General features: G+C 41.3%; 1 protein-coding gene across 2 annotated transcripts in view; it reads left to right on the forward strand.

Annotated features, from left to right (window-relative positions):
* The window catches only part of LOC140487907 (mediator of RNA polymerase II transcription subunit 13-like), a 239854-nt gene that overhangs the window by 205693 nt on the left and 8422 nt on the right, over window positions 1–25739 (forward strand). For both annotated transcript variants that reach the window (XM_072587324.1, XM_072587325.1), the window contains exons 18-27: window positions 10906–11082; window positions 13066–13289; window positions 14640–14832; window positions 15112–15574; window positions 16272–16491; window positions 16747–16935; window positions 17585–17808; window positions 19265–19407; window positions 20617–20775; window positions 20915–21082. In XM_072587324.1, the coding sequence (XP_072443425.1) occupies window positions 10906–11082; window positions 13066–13289; window positions 14640–14832; window positions 15112–15574; window positions 16272–16491; window positions 16747–16935; window positions 17585–17808; window positions 19265–19407; window positions 20617–20775; window positions 20915–21082 (2160 nt within the window). The remainder of the gene's footprint in view (window positions 1–10905; window positions 11083–13065; window positions 13290–14639; window positions 14833–15111; window positions 15575–16271; window positions 16492–16746; window positions 16936–17584; window positions 17809–19264; window positions 19408–20616; window positions 20776–20914; window positions 21083–25739) is intronic.

Below are 25739 nucleotides of genomic sequence, written 5' to 3' on the forward strand. Positions count from 1 at the left end.
GGGTGAATGTTGAAAGATGCTCTCCCTTTGTTGGAGGGATTAGCATAAGGTGATATAGATTAAAAACAATGGGTCTCCCATTTAAGATGGAGATAGGAAGGGAGTTCTTCCTCTCAGGAAGAGCAGCAGAGGTTGGGATCATTCAATACAATTAAGGTAAAAGTACGATTGTATAACACAGAAGCAGACTTTTCATTCCAACTTGTCTGCACTGATCAGCCATCCCAATCTGACATAGTCCCATTTGCCAGCAATTGACTCGCATCCCTCTAAATATTTTCTATTCAGAAATCCATCTAGCTACCTTTTTAAATGTTGAATCGTGTCTGCTCCTATTACTTCCTATGCATTAGAAAGTTACCTCTCAGGTCCATTTTAAATCTTTCCCCTCTCACCTTAAATCTATACTTTCTAGTTTTGGACTCCCCCACCTGGGAAAAAGAGCTTGGCTATTCACTTTCAACTATGTCCCTCATGATTTCATAAACCTCTATAAGGTCACACCTTGGCCTCCAACACTCCAGAGGAAAGATGTTCCAGCCTATTCAGCCTCTCCCTATAACTCAATCCCTCCAGTCCTGGCAACATTGTTGTAAGTTTTTTCTGCAACTTCTCATATTTAACAACAACCTTCATCTGGAATGGTGACCAAACTTATATGCAGTATTCCAAACTTGGCTTTGCAAATACCCTGTACAGCTGCAACACAATGAGCATAGGAGCTGAGACAATGTTCTGACCAATGAAGGCAAGTGTGCCAAATGTTGCCTTCACCACCCTGTCTACCTACCTACAACTCCATTTTTAAGGATCTATGCACCTGCATCCCTAGGTTTCATTGTCTGGCAACATGCCCCATTGCTCTACCATTAACTGTTAAGTACTGCCCTGGTTTGCATTACCAAAATGCAACGTCTCACTTTTATCTAAATTAATCTCCATCTGCCACTTTTCAGACTATTGCCTATCTAAACAAGGACTCCGTGTACTCTGAGATAAACTTATTCACTGTTCACCATACCACCTATTTTGGTGTCATCTGCAAACTTATTAACCCTGTCTCCTATATTCACATCCAAGTCATTTATACAAATGACAAAAATTAGTGGAACCAGCTCTGATCCTTGTGGCACACAGCTGGTCACTGGCTTCTGGTTTGAAAAGTAACCCTCTACCACCACCCCTCTGTCTTTTACCTTCAAGCCAATTTTGTATCCAATTTGCTAACTCATTTAGATTCCATGTGATCTAATCTTACTAATCAGTCTATCATGCAGAACCTTGTCAAACCATGTAGACAATGTCCACCACTCTGCCTTCATCAATTTTCTTTGCAACCTCTTCAAAAAGCTCTGTCAAGTTAATGAGACACGGTTTCCCATTCACAAAGCCATTCTATCTCTAATCAGTCTTCGCCTTTCGAAATGCATGTATATCGTATCCCTCAGAATCCTCTCCAATAACTTACATACCACTGACATGAGGCTCAGTGGTCTATACCTCCCTGATTTTTTTCCTTTCAGCCTTTCTTAGATAATGGCACCACATTAGCCAACCTCCAGTTTTCAGTTACCTCACCTGTGGCTGTCAATGATACAAATATCTCAGCAAGGGACCCAGCAATCACTTCTCTAGCTTCCTACAAAGATCTGAGAAACACCCAATGAAGCCCTGGAGATTTATTTATCCTTATGCATTTTAAGATCTCCAGTACCACCACATCCACATAGTACAAACTCTTTTCAAGACACCACTATTTATTTCCCCAAGTTCCCTAGCTTCCACTGTAAATACTGATGTGAAATATTTGTTTTGTATATCCCCCCATCTCCTGTGGTTCCATACGTAGATGGCCATGTTGATCTTTATGATGCCCTATTCTCTCCCTCGTTACTCTTTTGCCCTCTCTCTCTGGATTCTCTTAATTCTATTTGCCAAAGCTATCTCATATCCCCTTTTTGTCCTCCTAATCTCCCTCTTAAGTCTCCTCCCATTGCCATTATATCCTCTAGGGATTCACTTAATGCCAGCTGTCGAAACTTTTTTCTTGACCAGAGCCTCAATTTTTCCAGTTGTCCAACATTCCCTATGCCTCCAAGCCTTGCCCTTCAAACTGATGGGAACACAAGGTCTCTGAGATCTGGTTATCTCATTTTTAAAGGCCTCCCACTTCTCAACAGACCCTTTACCTGCGAATAGCTTCCCCCAATCAATTTTTGAAAGTCCCTGTCTCATACAGTCAAAATTGACCTTACTCCAATTTAAGTTTTAACGTTTAAATCAGTTCTATCCTTTTCAATAACTGTTTGAAAACTAACAGAATTATGGTCACTTGCCCCAAAGTGCTCCCCCAATGACACCTCAGTCACTTGCTTCTGTAGTATATGTCATCCAACTATGCCTAGGTGAGCCTTTTTCTGTTGCTGTCCACTTTGCTTGCTAGAAGAGGCTTCGAACTATTTAGCTTTGACCAAATATAAAATGAAGTTCACCAAAACAACTGCAGGTATGAGTCAGGATTTTGAACTTCACAGAAAATGAGCAAACCACAAAATATTTTTACTTTAATGAATGATCCAGTATTCAAATATATGTGGGTAAGTTTAACCTCAAAATGTCAGTGGGTTTAGGATAGGTGGAATGTTAAGATTCTAAAATTTTGTAACACATGTCCACTTAGTTTTGAAAGCATGCAAGTCAGTTGTAAAACAGAGGCAAGGCAAGGGATAGATGAGCAGCATGCTACTTTAGTGGAGAGAGATTAGAGAACTCTGTGGGATAGAACATCTGGGTGTCCTAAAGGCTAATATTCGGGTACAAGTAAAAGATCCTTTATCCAAACATCCGAAGACCGAAAAGCTCCGAAATCCGAAGGCTTTTGTGAAGTTTTTTTTTCTCATTAGCAAGATTGTTTGGTGAGCAAACAGTTAACTTAAGTCTACACCCACTCGATGTACCGTCACTCAGATGTGATGTGGGAAGGCGCAGCCAAGCACCAGCAGGCCTGGGGTTTCTCTCTGAGTGCTCCCCAAGTCGACACACACTCAATTGTGTCACTCAATTGTGTCACTCAGATGTGACATGGGGGCGTGCCCAAACACGTTCTTTCTTAGAAGTCTGCTCCTCAGATAAGATTTGTAAAAAATTTCACCATTAAATTGTCACTTATTCTGAAAACCGAAAAATTCCGAATTCCAAAAAGCAACTGGTCCTGAGCATTTCAGATAAAGGATCTAACAACTATACTGAGTGTGGTTTAGGTCGATTCTTGATTAACAAGGAGTCATCAGCGATCAGGGATGAGTGGACATGTGGATCTAAGACCACAAAGATATCAATACAATCTTATCAAATGGTCGAGCAGGCTAAGGTATTAAAGCAGGGCCGATTCCCGCTTAGAATTTTGTGTTCTACATGATTGTACTCACACCATGCTTCCAGGGCTTTGATCCAGTGACCATGAACGAGCAATTGTTTTAGTTCCAAGTCAGAATGATGCGGCTTGGAAAGAAACTTGTATATTGTGGCTGCATCCCTTGCCCCTCTGAGTGAGAGAGGTCATGGTTTTGTAACATGCTGTCAAAGGAGCCTTGTTAAATTCTGCGCTACATCTTGTGTCTGCTGCATACTACTACATTGGTGGAAGGAGTGAATATTAAGTTGTTGGATGAGGTGTGATCAAGCTGACTGCTTTGTCCTGAAAGGAGTCCAGCTTCTTGAGTTGGACATGTATACCACTTGGAAATTGGAGAGTTTTCCATTGCTTTTGTTGTTTGCAATTTATACTTCAGCTTTGATTCAGGAGATAAGCTGCATGCTTCAGAATTTCAATGTGATTAATTTTTGCCTGCCTTCTAGGCAATCATGAATGGTCTGTATAGAATAGATGGGGAAGAACTGTTCCTGGTCATTAAGATGGATCGAGAATGAGATGACTGATTAATTTAATCTGATTTTCAAACACTGCACATGTGATGAGAAAAAACTCTCAGTGCATGGTTGAATTCTGGAATATCTGGAAATGTGCTGGAGGCAGAGTCAGTTGAGGCGTTCAAGAGGGCATTAGCTGATTATGAATAGAAACATCTTGGAAAGGTACAGTAAAACATAGGACAATGCCACAAAGTCAGCACTGGTTGGAGAAGCAGTGAAACATGATGGTCCGAAAGACTGCCTGCTATGATTCTGTGACAAGAAATAATGCTCTTATTGGCCAATGGTCTGAAAGTTGAGAGACAATTTGACAAATTCTATCAATCCACCAGTTTATTTTCATTAAATCAAATTACTGATCACTGAAGACCGTTTTAGGTTTTGGCTTGGATTGAAATTGGGCCGTTTTTAAGTCTTGAAGCATTCGCAGTTCAGCTTCTCAGGGTGTATAAAGTAGTCATAGAAATAGAATGAGGTATAGAAACTTAGTGGTTTCCAAATGGTTGAACCAAGACACAATTTTAGGAAGGGAAACTTTCCTTCACATGTTTTAGAAATTTTTTCTTTATCGACGGAGGGTGGTGGTGGAGGATTGCTCTTCAGACTAGATGTCTGTAACCAGCAGTCTGCTGCAAGAATCAGTGCTGGTTCCACTGCTTTTCATCATTTGTATAAATTACTTGGATTTGAATTTAGGAGATCTGGTAGATGACACCAGAATTGGTGGTACAGTGGGCAGCGAAGAAGGTTACCTCGGAGTGTAATGGGACCTTGATCATATGGGCCGATGGTCTGAGGAGTGCCAGATGGAATTTAATTTAGATAAATGTGAGGTGATACATTTTGGTGGGGAAAATCAGGACAGGACTTATACACTTAATGGTAAGGTCCTGGGGTGTTTGCCAGGCAAAGAGACCTTGGAATGCAGGTTCATAGTTCCTTGAAGGTGGAGTCGCAGGTAGATAGGGTAATGAATACAGCATTTGGTATGCTTGTCTTTGTTGGTCAGTGCATTAAGAATAGGAGTTGGGACATTGGTGAGGTTACATTTGGAATACTGCATTCAATTTTGGTCTCCATGCTACAGGAAAGATGTTAAATCTTACCTGAAACCTTTTCAAGTTTACAGCAATGTTGCCAGGGTTGGAGGGTTTGAGTTATCAGGAGAGTCTGAATAGATTGGGGCTATTTTCCCTGGAGCTGAGGGGTGACCATGCAGAAGTTCATAAAATCTTGAGCATGGATAGGGTGAACAGCCAAGGTCTTTTCCCCAGGGAGGGGAATCCAAAACTAGAGGACATATGTTCAAAATGAGGGGAATGGTTTAAAAGGGAACGAAGGAGCAACATTTAGTGCATAAGTAGGTGGGGAGCAGAAGGATACAGATGCTTAGGAATTGGGCGACAGGTTTAGACAGTAGATTTGGATCAGCTCAGGCCTGGAGGGCTGAAGGGCCTGTTCCTGGGCTATTAATTTTCTTTGTTCTTTTTAAATGGGACTAGGTTAATTTAGGATACCTAGGTAAAAACAAGGACTGCAGATGCTGGAAACCAGAGTCTAGATTAGAGTGGTACTGGAAAAGCACAGCAGGTCAGGCGGCATCCAAGGAGCAGGAAAATCGATGATTCCGGCAAAAGCCCTTCATCCTGATGAAGGGCTTTTGCCCGAAACGTCGATTTTCCTGCTCCTCGGATGCTGTCTGACCTGCTATGCTTTTCCAGCACCATTCTAATCTAGACCCTAATTCAGGATATCTGGTTGGCTTGGACAATTTGGGCTGAAAGTTCTGTTTCCATGCTGTGCATCTCAATGACTCTCTGACTTCTGATGTATTTCACCTAAAGCAAGACTAGAAAGGGTTCAATACAGGGCTCTGTAGTCTCTCCCAAGCAGGTTTTCAAGCATTTAAAGGCAAAAACCCCATTCTCACCTCCTTAGAGCTGTATTTAGCTGCTTTAAAAGTCATGAATTTCAGTTAATATTATGTGGGTAACAGCCTACATTAAAGTGTTGACCTAAACCCTTTTCCATCCACAGCATGTCAAAACTCTTCTTTATCTTCCAGTTTTTTTTCCATATTCTATGAATATAGAATAGAGTCTCAGCCCTACCAAATAATGTTAGTCTCAGTCTTTTGCTTGAATTTCATTTCCTGCCTTCTTCAATTCCAAGTTTCAATTCCTCCCCCCTTCGGCACAAAAGAAAGTCATATTCTGTGGTTGTTGTGCACTTATCTCCTAGTCTGTCTTAACAGCTCTCGAGACTTCAACCATATAATTCATCTTCAGTACCCCTCCTGCGTTGGCACGCTTCCTGCAACTGTCTATGCGCATATTGGATGAAACCTGAGCATCTCTTCAATACTTTCTCTTCACACCGCGAGAATTCTCCAAGAATTCCTCTTTTGTAGTTTCTTTTTCTTACCTCCATATTACTGCTTATTGGCATCATTCACAAACATGAAGTCTGATTCTGTATGAACCAGTGATATTCCGCTCTTTCTCCACACCACAGCAGCAATGCCTAACCATTTCTTTCTACTGATGCTTCTGATTCATTCCTCTGCATCTGTGTTGTGATACTGTTTATTAATATTCAGACTCAGGTAGGCCTTACTTTTCTTAGCACAGCATTGGAATAGTTGTCTCAGTCAGCTGTGGGGAATTTGGTGCTTCATAAGTTAGTTTGTCACCTTCCCAGGTCTGTTTGTTTGATGGCATGAGGTTTATGACTTTGGCATTGTTTGTGATGCATTAAAAATATGATACTTAATCTGGACGGTATTGCAGCAGTAGTTGGACTGATATTGACACATTTTGAAATTAGATACATTTCATATAAATAATACATTCAATTGTTGTAGAATGGACACTGAGCAAAATCTTTTAATGTGTGCATTTGTTGGCTTTCTGCTAGCTTCACTTATAGTCTCCTAGAAGACTCATCATGTAAATCCCCTGGTTTCGAAATTGGAGTGACAGGAATGGAGCAGGAGGTGTATTGTTTTGATCCCAGTTGGATGGGGGGGGGTGGAATTTGGGGGAAGGGCGCTGGGAATACGATAGGTGGAAGGTGGTGAGGGTGATAGGCCAGAGAGGGGGTGGGGGCGGAGAGGTCGGGAAGAAGATTGCAGGTCAAGAGGGTGGTGCTGAATCAGAGGGTTGGGACTGAGATAAGATGGGGGGAGGGGAAATGAAGAAGCTGGAGAAATCTACATTCATCCCATGTGGTTGGAGGGTTCCTAGGCGGAAGATGAGGTGCTCTTCCTCCAGGCGTTGTGTTGCCAGGGTCTGGCGATGGAGGAGGCCAAGGACCTGCATGTCCTTGGAATAGTGGGAGGGGGAGTTATAGTGTTCAGCCACGGGGCAGTTGAATTGGTTGGTGCGGGTGTCCCAGAGGTGTTCTCTGAAACGTTCCGCAAGTAGGCGGCCTGTCTCCCCAATGTAGAGGAGACCACATTGGGTGCAGCGGATGCAGTAAATGATGTGTGTGGAGATGCAGGTGAATTTGTGACAGATATGGAAGGATACATTGGGGCCTTGGAGGGAGGTGAGGGGGGAGGTGTGGCTGCAAGTTTTGCACTTCTTGCGGTTGCAGGGGAAGCTGTCGGGAGTGGAGGTTGGGTTGGTGGGGGTTGTGGACCTGACGGAGTGGTCTCTCTGGAACGCTGATAGGGGTGGGGAGGGAAATATATCCCTGGTGGTGGGGTCTGTTTGGAGGTGACAGAAATGACAGAGGATGATATGATGTATCTGGAGGTTGGTGGGGTGGAAGGTGAGGACCAGTGGGGTTCTGTCCTGGTGGTGATTGGAGGGCCGGGGTTCAAGGGCGGAGGTGCGGAAAGTGGAGGAGATGGGATGGAGAGCATCGTCGAACAAGTCGGAGGGGAAATTGCTGTCTTTGAAGGAGGCCATTTGGGCTGTTCAGTAGTGGAATTGGTCCTCCTGGGAGCAGATGCGGCGGAGGTGAAGGAATTAGGAATATGGGATGGCGTTTTTACAGGGGGCAGGGTGGGAGGAGGTGAAATCTCGGTAGCTGTGGGAGTCGGTCGGCTTTTAGTAAATGTCTGTGTTGAGTCGGTCGCCCGAGATAGAAATGGAGAGGTCTTGGAAGGGGAGGGAGGAGTCTGAGACAGTCCAGGTAAATTTGCGGTCGGGGTAGATGGTGTTCGTAAAATGAATGAACTGTTCATCCTCCTCGTGGGAGCACGAGGTAGCGCCACTACAGTCATCGATGTAGTGGAGGAAAAGATGGGGGATGGTGCCAAGTGTAGCTGCGGAAGATGGACTGTTCCACATATCCGACGAAGAAGCAGGCATAGCTGGGCCCCATGCGGATTCCAATGGCTATTCCTTTGGTTTGGAGGAAGTGGGATGATTGGAAGGAGAAGTTGTTCAGAGTGAGGACCAGTTCAGTCAGTGGAAGGAGGACGTCAGTGGAAGGGTACTGGTTGGGTCGCAGGAAAGGAAGATGCGGAGGGCTTGGAGGCCTTCGTGATGGCGGATGCAAGTATATAGGGACTGGATGTCCATGGTGAACATAAGGCGTTGGGAGCCAGGGAAGCGAAAATCATGGAGGAGGTGGAGGGCGTGGGTGGTGTCCCGAACATAGGTGGGGACTTCTTGGACTAAGGGGGACAGGACAGTGTCAAGGCATGTAGAGATGGGTTCGGTGGGGCAGGAGCACGCTGAGACAATGGGTTGGCCGGGGCAGTCCGGTTTGTGGATTTTGGGCAGGAGGTAGAAATGGGCGGTGTGGGGTTGTGGGACTGAGGTTGGAGGCGGTGGATGGGAGATCCCCTGAGGTGATGAGGTTAAGTATGGTCTGGGAGATAGTGATTTGGTGGTGGAAGGTGGGGTCATGGTCAAAGGGGCAGTAGGGGGAGGTGTCCGCGAATTGGCATCTAGCTTCGGCGGTGTAAATATCGGTGCGCCAAACTACCACTGCGCCTCCCTTGTCTGCCGGTTTGATGGTGAGCTTGGGGTTGGACTGGAGGGCTGTGCATTGTGAGGGTGAGAGGTTGGAGTGGGTGGGAGGGGTGGACAGGTTGAGGTAGTCAATGTCGCAGCACTATTTGGATATGACAGAGGGCCCCAGCTATGCCTGCCTCTTCATCGGATATGTGGAACAGTCCATCTTCCGCAGCTACACTGGCACCACCCCCCACCTTTTCCTCCAGTACATCGATGATCGTATCGGTGCTACCTCGTGCTCCCACGAGGAGGTTGAACAGTTCATCCACTTTACTAACACCTTCCACCCCGACCTCAAATTTACCTGGACTGTCTCGGACACCTCCCTCCCCTTCCGAGACCCCTCCATTTCTATCTCGGGCGACCAACTCAACACAGACATTTACTACAAGCCGACTGACTCCCACAGCTACCTAGATTACACCTCCTCCTACCCTGTTCCCTGTAAAAACGCCATCCCATATTCCCAATTCCTTCGCCTGCTCCCAGGAGGACCAATTCCACTACTGAACAGCCCAAATGGCCTCCTTCAAGGACTGCAATTTCCCCTCCGACATGGTCGACGATGCTCTCCACCGCATCTCCTCCACCTCCTGCACCTCTGCCCTTGAACCCCGCCCCTCCAATCGCCACCAGGACAGAACCCCACTGGTCCTCACCTTCCACCCCACCAACCTCCAGAAACATCGTATCATTCTCTGTCATTTCTGCCACCTCTAAACAGACCCCACCACCAAGGATATATTCCCCTCCCCACCCCTATCAGTGTTCCCGAGAGACCACTCCCTCCGCGACTCCCTTGTCAGGTCCACACCCCCCACCAACCCAACCTCCACTCCCGGCACCTTCCCATGCAACCGCAAGAAGTGCAAAACATGTGCCCACACCTCCCCCCTCACCTCCCTCCAAGGCCCCAATGTATCCTTCCATATCCGTCGCAAATTCACCTGCACCTCCACACACATCATTTACTGTATCCACTGCACCCGATGTGGTCTCCTCTACATTGGGGAGACAGGCCGCCTACTTGCAGAACATTTCAGAGAACACCTCTGGGACACCCGCTCCAACCGCCCCATGGCTCAACACTATAACTCCCCTTCCCATTCCGCCAAGGACATGCAGGTCCTTGGCCGCCTCCATCGCCAGACCCTGGCCACACGATGCCTGGAGGAAGAGCGCCTCACCTTCCGCCTAAGAACCCTCCAACCACACGGGATGAATGTAAATTTCTCCAGCTTCCTCATTTCCCCCCCCCCCCCCCCACCTTTTCTCAGTCCCAACCCCTGGATTCAGCACTACCCTCTTGACCTGCAATCATCTTCCTGACCTCTCTGCCCCCACCCCCTTTCCGGCCAATCACCCTCCCCCTCCCCTCCTTTCACCTATCGTATTCCCCCCCAACCTTTTATCTCAGCTGGCTTGGCACACCAGCCTCATTCCTCAAGAAGGGCTTCTACCCGAAACGTCAATTCTGCTGCTCCTCAGATGTTTGGCCTGCTGCTCTTTTCCAGCACCACACTTTTCAACCCTTGAAACAGACAAGGGCAATCTTGCTCAGCCAGACCATTGCTGGATGAATTGGAGGAGGATATTGTAAGTTGTATTGGAACTTGCAGATGTACTGAGAATGATAAATGTAAATAGTGCCATCGTGATTACATTGACATTGGATTTCATTTAATTTTGACCTCTGTCAAGGTCATTGAAGCAAATATGGAAATCTGATTAAAGTTGACCAAATTTCAGTTTACTGGAATGTGATAACACCTACATGGGAAATATCAGAAATATGTGTCAAACATTGGAGAAGGAATGTTGGGGATTGGAGTGCAAGGCTTCAGAAATGGGTTTTATTGTGGATGGGGTTAAGATGACAGATTTCAAATAGTGAGGAAGTCTTTAAAAGCAAAAGCTGGTTTGTATATTGACAGTGGTAAATTTGTGCCCAGGACATGACTTTTGAATGCATTGCAGTAACAGAGTTTTTTGTTTGCAGTTCTGGATATTAGCATCCTTTCATCCCAGGATGTGGTCCGCATGCTGCTATCACTGCAGCCTTTTCTCCAAGATGCCATTCAAAAGAAACGGACTGGAAGGACATGGGACAATATCCAGCATGTGCAAGGACCTCTCACCTGGCAACAATTCCACAAGATAGGCAGAGGATCCTATGGTAAATTCCAGTTTTCATTTTTATACATAGTAAAAGAAAATTCTGAACAATGTTTTGATTATTGCTATTCCTATTTAAGTTGCTTTTCTTGAAGTAATACGGCATTCAACAACGAAGCTTTCAATCCTTCTGTTTCCTGATGATAACAGGAGATTGTTATGCAAATTAAAACATTTTCTAAATTTTGAAGATTCTGCGTGCTCATTTTCCTACTATTTAAAGTATGTACTGTAGAATTATATGAACATGAATGTTAAATAAGACAAATGTTTACAAAGCTCAACATGTGACAAAACAAATTGTGTGGAAAAGTAGAGTTCCATTTAATAGGAGAGTAGACTAATATTGGGAGTTGGATCATTGGGATATTTGTACCTAAACTCCAAAAAAATTGGTTAAACATGATTTCCCTTTCACAAAACCATACTGACTGCCTGATTAACTTGAACTTATCGAAGTACCCTTTTTTTAATATCACTTCTGATTTTCCTTATGTCAAATGTTAAGCTGATTGGCCTGTAGTTCCCTGATTTTTGATATTATGAACAGTTTTCTGCCCCATATATGCGGAAAGACGTGCTGGAGGGAGTCTAGAGGTTTACAGGAATGAAGGGCTTGTATTATGAGGAACTGTTGAGAACTCTGGGTCTGTACTTGACAGAATTTAGAAGGATGAGGGGGGATGTGATTAAAATGTACAGAATATTGAGAACGCTGGATGGAGTGGACGTGGAGAAAATGCTTCCATCCGTAAGACAGACTCCGAATGAAGAGACGACTCTAGAACTGAGATGAGGAATTTCTTCAGCCAGAGGGTCGTTAATCTGTGGAATTCATTACCACAGAGAGTTGGAAGCCAAGTTATTGAGTCTGTTTAAGACAGAGACGGATAAGTTTTTAATTTGGTAAGGGGTTCAAGGGTTACTGGGAAAAGGCAAGAGAGTGGGATTGAGGAACATATCAGCCATAATTGAGGGCCGAATGGCCTAATTCTGCTCCTAATCTTATATTCTTTTTGTCTGTGCCCTTTTTGAATGAAGGAGGTACATTCTCAATTTTCTAATCTAACAGAACCTTCAAAAAAAACTAATTTAATTTTGGAAAGTTTAAATCAGTATATTAATTGTCTCATTCAGTACTGCTTCTAAGACCCAAGGATGACGTCCATTAGGACCTGGGAGCCTGTCAGTTCACAGCTGTCTCAATTTGTTCAGTACGCTGATGATTGTGCTTTCTAAGGTTCCTCCTTCCATTCCATTTCCTGACTTAGAGCTATTTCTGAGCTGTTACTGGTATCCTCACCAGTGAAGACTGATGTAAATTGTCAGTTCAATTCATGTTATTTCCTTTATTAATAATGAGATAATTCTGTTATTAATTCTCCAGATACATTTTCCAAAGAACCAGTGCTCACTTAATGTTTTTGTAAACATTTGCAGAAACTCATAGTTTCAGAATTTATATTTCTAGCTAGCTTTCTCATCTTTTCCCATGCCCCGTTAGTCTTTTGACCATTATTTTCTGTTTCTTCTGCCTAATCCTGTAGCCAGCCATTCACCATTGCATAATTGTGTTTTTTCTTTGTATGATACTATCTTCTAAGTTTTTTAGCTCATGAGAGTGGTGACTATTGTAATAACCCTGGTAGGTTTCGATAATTCTAAATAAACTGACAGGAAGAAGTAGAAAACTTCTAGTTATAGCCTAGAGGAATGTATCTTAGTAGTAGTATTCATAATTTAGTACGGTTGAAGATTAGAATAGTGAGATGATAAGGACAAAAGACTAAGGTAACTTATTCAAAAACTGGGAAATATTTTAATCTGCGATGTTCCCAACTATAAGTATATATTGACTGTTAGAAAATTGCATTTAATTGTACCATAATATGAGGCAAAATGGTTGTGTGAAAGTAGCCCTGGTATTTATAAAATTCTGATATTATCTCAAAAATTAAATGTTCCATAATTGTCTTTTGTTCAGGTTCAGAAGAATCACCAGAGCCACTTCCCATCCCCACACTGCTTCTGGGCTATGATAAAGACTTCCTGATGATCTCTCCTTTTGCACTGCCCTTTTGGGAGAAGCTGCTTCTCGAACCGTATGGTTCTCAGCGTGACGTAGCCTACATTGTGGTCTGTCCAGAAAATGAGGCCTTGCTCACTGGAGCCAAAAATTTCTTCAGGGATCTTAGTGCTGTATATGAGGTCAGAATAAATGCTCAACAGCAACAATGAAATGTATGCAATTGTCCAATGATGCTATTACTATGGAATAAAAACTTAGGATATTGCAAGAATTTTGATTGTTACAAATAAATTAATATCCTTATCTAGTTTTTCAGTATCACTGATGCAAAAAAATTAGTTATTGGTAATTCAGCATGGATAATTCACTGTTTTGGGCTTTCAGAAACTTCTACTAGTGTATTTCACTTGAAGTAATCTTCAGTATTTCAAAGCAAAGCTGAAAAATTGTAATTTGAACCAAGGCTAAGTGGGGAATGCACCTTTTTATATAGTAAATTCAAAGTTGTTCAGGTCAAAATTGCGGATGATTTTTTAAATTGTTACAATTGTGAAGTTCCCCAATTCATTAGAGTTCTCAATTAGATTCCTCAAACTGTTAAGCTTCCAGGATAGGATGGATGAAGACTGATTCTTTCTCTGTTAACCCACCTCTTAATGGTTTGTAACAAGGTTATTTTAAAAAGGATCCTTTGTTCCAGACCTAAATGTCCCTATGTTTTAAAAGGGACGTATTTAACCAGGATATCTTGAATTAACAAATAGTGTATTTATTAATTACTATCTATTTTACAAGAATTAGTAATGCAACAGATACACGCAATCAGATTAGAAATGAGATGAGTTAAAAAAGATAAAAGTTTAATTTAAAAAAAATTAATCTCTGAATAGTTTGCCAAGAGTGGAATTTTGAGTTTTGCAGCTGATGTGGTGGAAGTTGCTGGTGACATTCTTAGTATGTGAACCATTGATATCATGAACCATAATTTTGCAGATTAGTCATGTTTCTGTAGTCCTTGATACCTTTCAATTGTGAATGCAATCCACCATTTGAGCTTTTTGTTGTTCTATTTCCTTTTTAACTGGTTTGAGTTGAGGTGTCTCTGAGGTATCACAGAGGTAACGAAGGGATAGTTCTTTAACTATGATCCTCACAAAATACTAGTTTTAGTCCTCCTTTTAGAAACAATATATTTTGTAATTAAAAGTTTTTTAATAAGTCCATAAATACTTTAGGGTTCTGATCCATCTTCATAACAAAATGTAAACACCATACATGATTAAACAGGAGTAGAATATATCTAGATTTACAAAAGGATAGAAGTTAACATTTTATCACTTGAATGTTTCAAGTGCTTAGTAAGATTTTGTATTGATAATGTAAGGTATCTGTTTATGGAAAGCAGCTGATGAATTTTGAATATATTTAGAATTTCAGGAAATGCAGGTGTGATCAACAATTGTTTGCAATTTAATCAAAAATATTCTAAGTATTTGCATATTGACTTAGATGCTTTTTTGTTGTAACAGACATGCAGACTTGGTGAGCATAGACCGATCTGCAAAGTATTGAGAGATGGAATTATGCGGGTTGGTAAGAGTTCTGCAAAGAAGTTGGCAGATGAATCTGTTGATGAATGGTTCTCCCAAGCTTGGGTTAGCGATGAAAATGACAATCTTGCCAAGTTAAAGCTATATGCTCAAGTCTGTCGCCATCACTTGGGTAAGTAAAATAATTGATATCAATACTTCTGAAAAGAATGAACGATCTGTTCTCATTTAAAGAAGAGCAACCTTGTTCTTGTAATTGATTGATTTTATTTACAGCTTTATTGTAGGGTATTACATTGTATGATACTGACATTGATTTGGTTTTTAGTTTTTTTTAATCAGTGAAGTGCAATTTATGTACATGTTTTCATAAGAAATATTGCTGAAAACCAATTTGGACTTGGTTCTTCAAAGTCTCTTTTTTTTTAATGCCTTTTTCCTTATAATCCAGCACCTTACCTGGCTACACTTCAGTTGGACAACAGCCTGCTGATTCCACCTAAACACCAGCCAGCATCATCTTCTGGTACCCAGGGGCAGGCAACAACTGGAAGCGGTGGGCCGTCATTGGGAACTGGGGTTACTTCTGCACCAGTGACAACTGGCACCACAGCTACTGCCACAACCAGCACTGGCAGTAGCAATGCAACAACTGGCAGCACTGGTGTTGGAAGTGGGTCAACAGGTACCTGCTCCACTTCTACTACCTCCACTACCACCACAACCACTACCCCAGTTTTGCATCAAACAGGTACAATCCCATCCTCTTCAGGATTTGGTGGGACTGTTGGAGCTGCTCAGGTGCAGAGTGGTAGCTCAGGCACCAGTACCGAGAGGCCTCCAGCAAATACACCCAGTGGCAGTGGAGACTCAGATGTCCAGAGTTCTGCACAGCAGCAAGAAGTGCAAGAGAGGTAAGTGTGATGTAAAATAGATATTAGTGACAAACGAATCTATTTATAGGGATTTGTATGCACCTTATAACTCCAGTTAAGAGCTTGTATAATTACTTATTGGGATTTGTGAATAGGCAGCCTAAGGACTCCTGTATTCACAGCAGTGTGAAGTATTTGAACCATGCTAGCTGGCATACTTGGTGTATGTGTGATTTGTAAAATTTGAATAAATAATACAGAGAGATGTGTAGTTACACATAGCTCATTGCGTACTTTCAAAATTTGGAAGCCACCAAAATTTACTTAATCATCTATTGGATATACGTTTTAACAAAATTACACAGTAGCAAATTGATTGTGAAGTACATAATTGGTCTTTGAAAGTTCTTTCTAATAGTTGTTCAATTGAGAATTTTATCAACTCCCTTCAAAGGGAAATACACTGGAGCACATTGGGACACTGAGACCTTGGCGACTGGCTAAATGGAGAAAGATGAGGACAGGACAAGACCAGGCAAAAGCAATCATTGAGGAGCCAAGTTGTATCTGCACCTTGCTCATAGTAATGCCATGGGAGACTGCTAATAACAGAATTATTGCTTTTGAAGTGTGCCTTTTCATTTCAAATGGGACAATATATTAAATTATGGGAAATCATAAATTAATTGAGCAATTGTTTGACTGTAATTTTGTATCATATGTTTTACTATTACAGTACTACAGAAAGGGAACGGATAGGAATTCCTACCGAAGCTGAGTCGGCTGACAGCAATGCATATCCACCAGCTGTCGTCATTTATCTTGTTGACCCTTTTACATATTCCTCAGAAGGCGAGTCATCTTTTACTAGTGGATGGCTGTTAGGCCTGTTAAGGTGCTACATGGAGATGCTGGATAATCTACCAGAGCATATGAGGAATGCATTCACTGTCCAGGTAAATTGAAATTTAATTTTTTTTATACATTGTACAGCAATTTTAAAAATTTGCTAAATGGTCCATAGCACTTCAATTTTTGTTTTTTATTCAACATTTTGGACTAATGCAGAACATTGGAATGGCTAACCTTCATCATACAGAGAAATTAAGTTGTAAATGAGCATGCTTCCCGCAATTTGAAATCTTCTATCATTTAAAGTTGTTACCTAGCAATATGATGCATAGAAGTGTGAAACTTCTGTTTCATTTCAGATTGTGCCTTGCCAGTATCTACTACAACCAGTGAAAGATGATCACACTTTCTATATCCAGCACTTAAAATCACTGGCATTCTCGGTTTACACACAATGTAGACGGCCGCTTCCCACACAGATCCACATTAAATCACTAACTGGCTTTGGTCCTGCTTCCACAATAGATATGACCCTTAAGCATTCAGAGGTGCGTATTAGTTTGTAACTTCTGTTCCTGTTTACTGTTCATGCACTAATTATTGCACATTGCCAGTCTTACTGTATGCATTTTGAGTAAAATTCTTTGAGTAAAAGGTCAGGTGTATACCATTTATAAAATTATTAATTATTCTAACTTTTTGACAACTTGCTGTAGAGTTTGTTTCCATTTACGTCCTCTTTTGATATCTGCTTGTTCCATGCTATCCTAAACGCAAGAGAAATCATCAATACACTGTTTAGTCTTCAGTTCTATTTCCTTCATACTTACAAGTATATTCTAAGCTGATATAGACTGCTTCTGAATCGTCTCATTCCACCCTCACCTGAAATAATTATTTTGTTATAGTGCTGTGGAACCTTTTATCATCTGTAATAATTTAGTGATCAATTATGATTTCTTCTCATTGTGGCCTAATTTGTGTTGAGAGAATAGTAAAACAGCTCGCCTCATGTTCTCTTCTGATGTTGCGTTAACTAATAGAAGCTGATATATACTTTTCTTTAATTATTCCCTCCTTATTGTTAAGAATCTAGCTGTTGTTCAATCTGCTGTCTAAAGTTACTGTTTCTTTAACTATAAAAAGGAGAAACACATTTTCTTTGTACAGGCTGTCAATTTTATTTTTCAATTCCAGCGTCCCCATCCTATCCAGGTATACTCGCCACCTTATATCTTAGCACCAATTAAAGACAAACAAACAGAGCTGGGTGAGACATTTGGAGAGGCAAGCCAGAAGTACAACGTGCTCTTTGTTGGTTATTGTTTATCACATGATCAGAGGTGGCTTCTAGCATCATGTACCGACCTTCACGGGGAATTACTGGAGACATGCATCCTGAACATTGATGTCCCAAACAGGTAACAGTTTAAGTTCAAGTTGACTTTACATTAAGAATCAAATTTACTTCAAGTAGGTCAAAAGTAGTCTGCACAATAGCAACATATTCACTATTTTTTTAACGATTCTTTCCTAAACTGACAAATACTTCAAATTATTTTTTTAAAACAACAATCAGCAGACATTGAACATAAAATAACTGCAACATAATATATTTTGAACATGCTGCTGTGCTGGCAAAATTACAGTTTAGCTTAACATCTATCTTGGGGAAGATGTTAGAAAATATTATTAACAATATCCTAGAAACATCAAGATAATTGGGCAGAGTCTACGTTTTTTTTCTGAAATGGAATAGTGTTTAATCAATTAATGGAGTTCTTTAGAAAGTTATTGCTGTGCATTTATTGTTCTTGGATATCCATGAGGCATTTCGTATGTTATCACATCAAAGATTATTATGGGAAATAAAATCTCAATGTATAGCGGACAATATTTTGGTATGAATGGAATATTAGCCAGTTAACTGAAAACAGTACATTTAAATGGGTTGTTTTCCAGTTGGCACAATGTGTGCCACAGAAGATGTGCCACAGGGTTCAATTTTGGGGCCTCAACATTTTGTAATCTATATAAATTACTTAGAGGAACCAACAAAGGTATGGCTGTTAAATCTGTTGTTGACACAAAGGTAGGTAGGAAAGTCAGTTGTGAAGTGGAAGTAACTAGGCTTCAAAGAGATCAGGATGAGTGGGCAGATAAAGGTCTGCCAAATAGAGTATACTGTGAGAAAATGTGAAATTGTCCATATTGGTAGGAAGAATAAAAATATGTTCTCTCAGATGACAGATTAGAGAGCTCTGTGTTCAAGTAATCAGTTTATTTTTGATCTCATTGAATGACAATAGACTTGAGGGGCCAGGTGACCTACTCCTCCCAACTTGTATGTTTGTTTGTATGTGCTAATTACAGTATGAATCTGTTTCTTTGGAGTTTGGTTTTTGTCACAGTCTGTTTGATAGTTCCTTTCTTTTCAGACTATGAACAAGAAGCTTTAACCCGTTAGTGACTAAATTGACTCAAACATATGAGAGTTCTGGGGCTTGTGTCTAAATGCAGCACTATTGGATTGACTCATAAGCGTTCTGTCTTCTGTAGATGATGCATTTTTATAATGATAAGCAGGTAGTTTAGAAATAATGAAAAGGTTAGAGAGATGTGGCCTCTGCATGCACAGTACAATTCTGTGCTTAGTTTCACTTAAAGAATAGTGTGAATTTATCTTTTAAAAGCAACTGTGGTGCATTCACTCTGAATTTTAATTGATGAGAATTTGGAACGAAATCTGTGTGATAGCACATTATAATATTCATCCGTGTCTGTGCACACTAACAGATACAGGGAGCAACTTAACTTTGCCAGAAATTGTAAGGTACAAAGCTGAAGCATTGAACTAACACAACATAATGTTTTCAGGTCAAGGAGAAGTAAAGTGCCTGCTCGTAAAATTGGCTTGCAGAAGCTATGGGAATGGTGTGTTGGAATTATGCAGATGACATCACTGCCATGGAGAATTGTAATGGGGAGACTTGGAAGAGTAGGTCATGGAGAACTGAAAGGTAGGAAACTTTGAATTAAAGCTGAAATTATTTTTTGACATACCTTAAAACTTCAGAAAATATTTTCGGAAATCATTGTCCATCCTTATTTCTTGTCATGTAACAGTCTTCAAATACGCCAATAATCAGTCAGTTTGTTTGTTATGTTCAAGCGTCAATGAATTTGTACATTCAGTTATTTATCAGACAGTTAAAATGAGAATAAAGTCCCTATATTTGATTCATTTTATACAGTTTAACAAATTATGTATAAAGTATTTGGCAAGTACTTTCTTGCACTTCACTGCTCTACCAATTTGTGATTGAGAGAAAAATGAGGACTGCAGATGGTGGAAAGTCAGTGTCGAAACGTGTGGCACTGGAAAAGCACAGCAAGTCAGTCAGCATCCGAGGAGCAGGAGAATCCATGTTTCAGGCATAAGCCCTTCATTAGGAATGATGAAGGGCTTATGCCCGTAACACTGACTCTCCTGCTCCTCAGATGCTGCCTGACCTGCAGTGTTTTTCCAGCGCCACCCTTTTCAACAGTACCTATTTGTGGGCAGTCATTTTTAAACCATGATGTGGAGGTGCCAGTGTTGGACCGAGATGGACAAAGTCAGAAGTCACGTGGCACCAGATTATAGTCCACCAGGGTTATTTGAAATCACAAGCTTTTGGAGCTTTGCTCCTTCATTCACCTGATGCTGAAGTATTGCTCTGAAAGCTGTTGATTTCAAATAAACCTCTTGAACTACAACCTGGTGTCATGTGACTTCTGACCTCCTTTAAACCAAGCTGTTTTATTCAAGATTTTAAAAAAAGATGTAACGAATTATTGGTTAGAATAGCAGTAAAGTATCCTCAAGTTATGGTGTGTATTAAATGTATGAACAACGATGTGAGTTCTAAAGGGACAGTAACACATTGTTTTGCAAATTGGAGATGTTTTTTTTCCCCTCAAATACATGTCTGACTCTGTGAAGGGTACATTTTAGACACTCAAATGCTTATTGCAATTATCCACCCGTTCATTTTATTGCAAAGTTGTGCTCTTAATTTTCTGATGTATGTGCCCAAAAGGGAAAGTCTTGCATTCTTCTAAAATGCAAAAATAGCTCACTGAGTTTGGCATATATATGGCATTTTAGGTAAATTTGTTTGCTAAATACAGCCTAAAGAAAACTTGGGTTTCCTTTTTTTTACTTAACAAAATTCATCTTTTTGCAGATTGGAGTATCCTAATTGGGCGACGCTCACTACAGTCTACCAGTAAGCAATTGAAGGAGACTTGCACAATGTGTGGTATATCTGCAGCAGATTCTCCCACAATTCTCAGTGCCTGCTTGGTTGCCCTGGAGCCACAGGGTTCATTTGTTGTTATGCCTGGTATGGATTTTATTTTGAAAAGAAATTTTGAATATTTACTGGAACGTGCATTGCATAATAGTTTCAAAGTAATTTCACAATTGGTATCTCATTAAGTTAAACTCGAATTGACAATTATTTGTGTTTTGGAATTCTTAAGATGCTGTCACAATGGGTTCTGTGTTTGGGCGTGGTACAGCTCTCAACTTGCAAACATCTCAGTTGAACACCCCACAAGATGCATCCTGCACGCACATTCTGGTTTTTCCAACATCTGCTGCTACGGTTGTTGCCAATACTGAAGCTTTGGAAGCTCTTGGTAACCAAGGTGAGTTGACCTATTTAATTACTGTAATTGAGTTTATTACAGCTGCAGAATGTGCAATTCCCAATTAACCGTGCTTTGGTGAAGAAGCTGGTTGCAACCAAAAGGTTTTATTATTGTGAAAAGTGAAGAAAACTGATTTGTGTAAAAATATATTCCTGTCAGTTAATGGTGATAGACTTTTCTGCTTAGTGCAAGGACAATACTTTCCAACGAGGACTTGTGTTTTCAGTGCAGAATGAGAAGTAGACAGATTTTTCACTCTTTCCACTCCTTGTTGGACAGCAACAGGTTATTGAATTTTAAAATTGAAAATTTACAAGGATGGTGTATTAGCAGTTGAGTCTGTCCTTGTCACTCTAATTTTTAAGGATTAAGCCAGGCAGGTGAACTCAAATTTAACAAGTTAATTTTATTGTGCTATAACCTATCCAAGTTCCAAGAAACATTAAAAACAAAAATTTGTAAATGCACTCTACTTCTCACTAACAGTTCAACTGAAAAAGCCAAAAATAATATCAAAGTATCAGAGATTAAACAGGACAATGTTTTAAAAATGTATTTTAAGAAAAGGAAAAATCAGTAAGGATTCCTTGTATCCCAATGTGCTAGTTCTTCAACTAAAACAGTGGTTTGATCTTGTGAAACAAGCACAGAAAATGCTCGAGAAATTTAGTAAGTCTGACAACAAATATGGAGAAAGAATCGGACTTCCTCAGAAGTAATATTGGACTCCACGTTAACTTTGTTTCTGTCTCCACAGTGCTCACAGACCTGCTGGGTTTCTGCAGCACTTTGTTTCAGATTTCCAGCGTCCTTAATATTTTGCTTTTATTTAGTTTGGTGTTGTAGCTGGTATGTCTGTTCTCTTATGAAGGGTATATCATTGTAGATCTTCAATGGCTTTCAGTAAAGTTCTGTCTGTTGGAAGCCACTAGACATGTCATATGAGCTTTTAGAATCATAGAGATGTACAGCATGGAAACAGGCCCTTTGGTCTAACCTGTCCATGCCGACCAGATATCCCGCCCCAATCTAGTCCCACCTGACACCATATCCCCCCAAACCCTTCCTATTCATATACCCATCCAAATACCTCTTAAATATTGCAATTGTACCAGCCTCCACCACTTCCTCTGGCAGCTCATTCCATACACGTACCACCCTCTGTGTGAAAACGTTGCCCCTTAGGTCTCTTTTATATCTTTCCCCTCTCACCCTAAACCTATGCCCTCTAGTTCTGGACTCCCTGACCCCAGGGAAAAGACTTTGCCTATTTACCCTATCCATGCCCCTCATAATTTTGTAAACCTCTATAAGATCACCCCTCAACTTCCGACGCTCTAGGGAAAACAGCCCCAGCCTGTTCAGCCTCTCCCTTTAGCTCAAATCCTCCAGCCCTGGAAACACCCTTGTAAATCTTTTCTGAACCCTTTCAAGTTTCACAACATCTTTCCGATAGGAAGGAGACCAGAATTGCATGCAATATTCCAACAGTGACCTAACCAATGTCTTGTACAGCCGCAACATGACCTCCCAACTCCTGTAGTCAATACTCTGACCAATAAAGGAAAGCATACCAAACACCGCCTTCTCTATCCTATCTACCTGCTACTCCACTTTCAAGGAGCTATGAACCTGCACTCCATGGTCTTTTTGTTCAGCAACACTCCCTAGGACCTTACCATTAAGTGTATAAGTCCTGCTAAGATTTGCTTTCCCAAAATGCAGCACCTCGCATTTATCTGAATTAAACTCCATCTGCCACTTCTCAGCCCATTGGCCCATCTGGTCAAGATCTTATTGTAATATGAGGTAACCCTCTTCGCTGTCCACCACACCTCCAATTTTGGTGTCACCTGCAAACTTACTAACTGTGCCTCTTATGCTCGTATACAAATCATTTATGTAAATGACAAAAGGTAGAGGACCCAGCACCGATCCTTGTGGCACTCCACTGGTCACAGGCCTCCAGTCTGAAAAACAACCCTCCACCACCACTCTCTGTCTTCTACCTTTGAGCCAGTTCTGTATCCAAATGACTAGTTCGCCCTGTATTCCATGAGATCTAACCTTGCTAATCAGTCTCCCATGGGGAACCTTGATGAATGTCTTACTGAAGTCTGTCTAGATCACATCTATGCTCTGCCCTCATCAATCTTCTTTGTTCCTTCTTCAAAAAACTCAATCAAGTTTGTGACATGATTTCCCACGCACAAAGTCATGTTGACTATCCCTAAACAGTCCTTGCCTTTCCAAATACATGTATATCCTGTCCCTCAGGATTCCCTCCAACAACGCCCACCATTGACGTCAGGCTCACTGGTCTATAGTTCCCTGGCTTGTCCTTACCACCCTTCTTAAACAGTGGCACCACGTTTGCCAACCTCTAGTCTTCCAGCCCCTCACCTGTGACTATCAAAGATACAAATATCTCAGCAAGAGGCCCAGCAATCACGTCTCTAGCTTCCTACAGAGTTCTCGGGTACACCACATCAGGTCCTGGGGATTTATCCACCTTTACCCGTTTCAAGACATCCAGCACTTCCGCCTCTGTAATCTGGGCATTTTGCAAGATGTCACCATCTATTTCCCTACAGTCTATACCTTCCATATCCTTTTCCACAGTAAATACTGATGCAGAATACTCATTTAGTATCTCCACCATTTTCTGTGGCTCCACACAAAGGCTGCTTTGCTAATCTTTGAGGGGCCCTATTCTCTCCCTAGTTACCCTTTTGTCCTTAATATCTTTGTAAAAAGCCTTTGGATTCTCCTTAATTCTATTTGCCAAAGCTATCTCCTGTCCCTTTTTGCCCTCCTGATTTCCCTCTTAAGTATGCCTCCACTTCATTTATATTCTTCTCAGGATTCACGCGATCTATCCTGTCTATACCTGACATATGCTTCCTTCTTTTTCTTAACCAAACCCACAATTTCTTCAGTCATCCAGCATTCCCTATATCTACCAGCCTTTCCTTTTCACCCTGACAGGAATATACTTTTGGATTCTCGTTATCTCATTTCTGAAGGCTTCCCATTTTCCAACCGTCCCTTTACCTGCGAACATCTGTCCCCAATCAGCTTTTGAAAGTTCTTGCCTAATACTGTCAAAGTTGGCCTTTCTCCAATTTAGAACTTCAACTTTTAGATCTCGTCTATCCTTTTCCATCATTATTTTAAATCTAATAGAATTGTGGCCCCAAAGTGCTCTCCCACTGACACCTCAGTCACCTTATTTCCTAAGAGTAGGTCAAGTTTTGCACCTTCTCTAGTAGGTACATCCACATACTGAATCAGAAAATTGTCTTCTACGCATTTAACAAATTCCTCTCCATCTAAACCTTTAACACTATGGCAGTCCCAGTCGATGTTTGGAAAGTTAAAATCCCCTACCATAACCACTCTATTTATTCTTACAGATAGCTGAGATCTCCTTACAAGTTTGTTTCTCGATTTCACTCTGACCATTCGGGGGTCTATGATACAATCCCAATAAGGTGATCATCCCTTTCTTATTTCTCAGTTCCACCCAAATAACTTCCCTGGATGTATTTCCGGGAATATCCTCCCTCGGTACAGCTGTAATGCTTATCCCTTATCAAAAATGCCACTCCCCCTCCTCTCTTGCCTCCCTTTCTATCCTTCCTGTAGCATTTGTATCCTGGAACATTAAGCTGCCAGTCCTGTCCATCCCTGAGCCATGTTTCCGTAATTGCTATGATATCCCAGTCCCATGTTCCTAACCATGCCCTGAGTTCATCTGCCTTCCCTGTTAGGCCCCTTACATTGAAATAAATGCAGTTTAATTTATTAGTCCTACCTTGTCCCTGCCTGCCCTGACTGTTTGACTTGCTTCTGTTCTCAACTGACCCAGTCCAGATTGATCTCTTTCCTGACTATCTCCCTGGGGTCGCGCCCCCTCCCCCCAACCTTACTAGTTTAAATCCACCCGAGCAGCTCTAGCAAATTTCACTGCCATATGTTAGTCCCTTTCCAATTTAGTTGCAATCCGTCCTTCTTGTACAGGTCACTTCTACCCCAAAAGAGAGTCTAATGATCCAAAAATGTTATAGAGAAATGCTTGTGTGGTATCCAGTCCAAAATTCAAACGTTCACGTAACAGGTTGTGACACATGACTGTTATCCCATTTTTGCTCTGTATTCTAAAACATAGTTGATCAACTTTTGTCTGGCCCAGGTCCTTCAGCCATTAAGTCCTGAATGATCTGTTTTCTATTTTGATAAGAGTGAGTACCACTGTCTCTGTCAGGGTCTCCAAAATGCTGATGTCTCCATAACATGGAATGTGGTTTCACAGATGGAGATTGCTGGCCATAAGCCAGCTTAAGATAAAAACCACCTTTTAAAGAAATGTTGAATCTTGGAAAACAGATGTTGAAATTGCAATTTATTATTTGATACCATGACAGGGTTTGTAAACGAGGCATAAAACATAAAAACAAAGAAGTTATACTAAACTTTATAAGTCAGAGGTTAGCCCTCAGCTGAAGTATTGTGAGCAATTCAGGCCACCACACCTCAGCAAAGCAAGTGTTTTGGGAACGGTGTGGGGTGGTGAGCCAATCAGTTACCAGTGATGAGGTCTGTCCATTGTGAGGGAAAACTTGATAAATTGTGTGATAAGGTGAATAACTGT

Source organism: Chiloscyllium punctatum, chromosome 17 (assembly GCF_047496795.1).
Source record: "Chiloscyllium punctatum isolate Juve2018m chromosome 17, sChiPun1.3, whole genome shotgun sequence".
In the NCBI taxonomy this organism is placed as follows: Eukaryota; Metazoa; Chordata; class Chondrichthyes; order Orectolobiformes; family Hemiscylliidae; genus Chiloscyllium; species Chiloscyllium punctatum.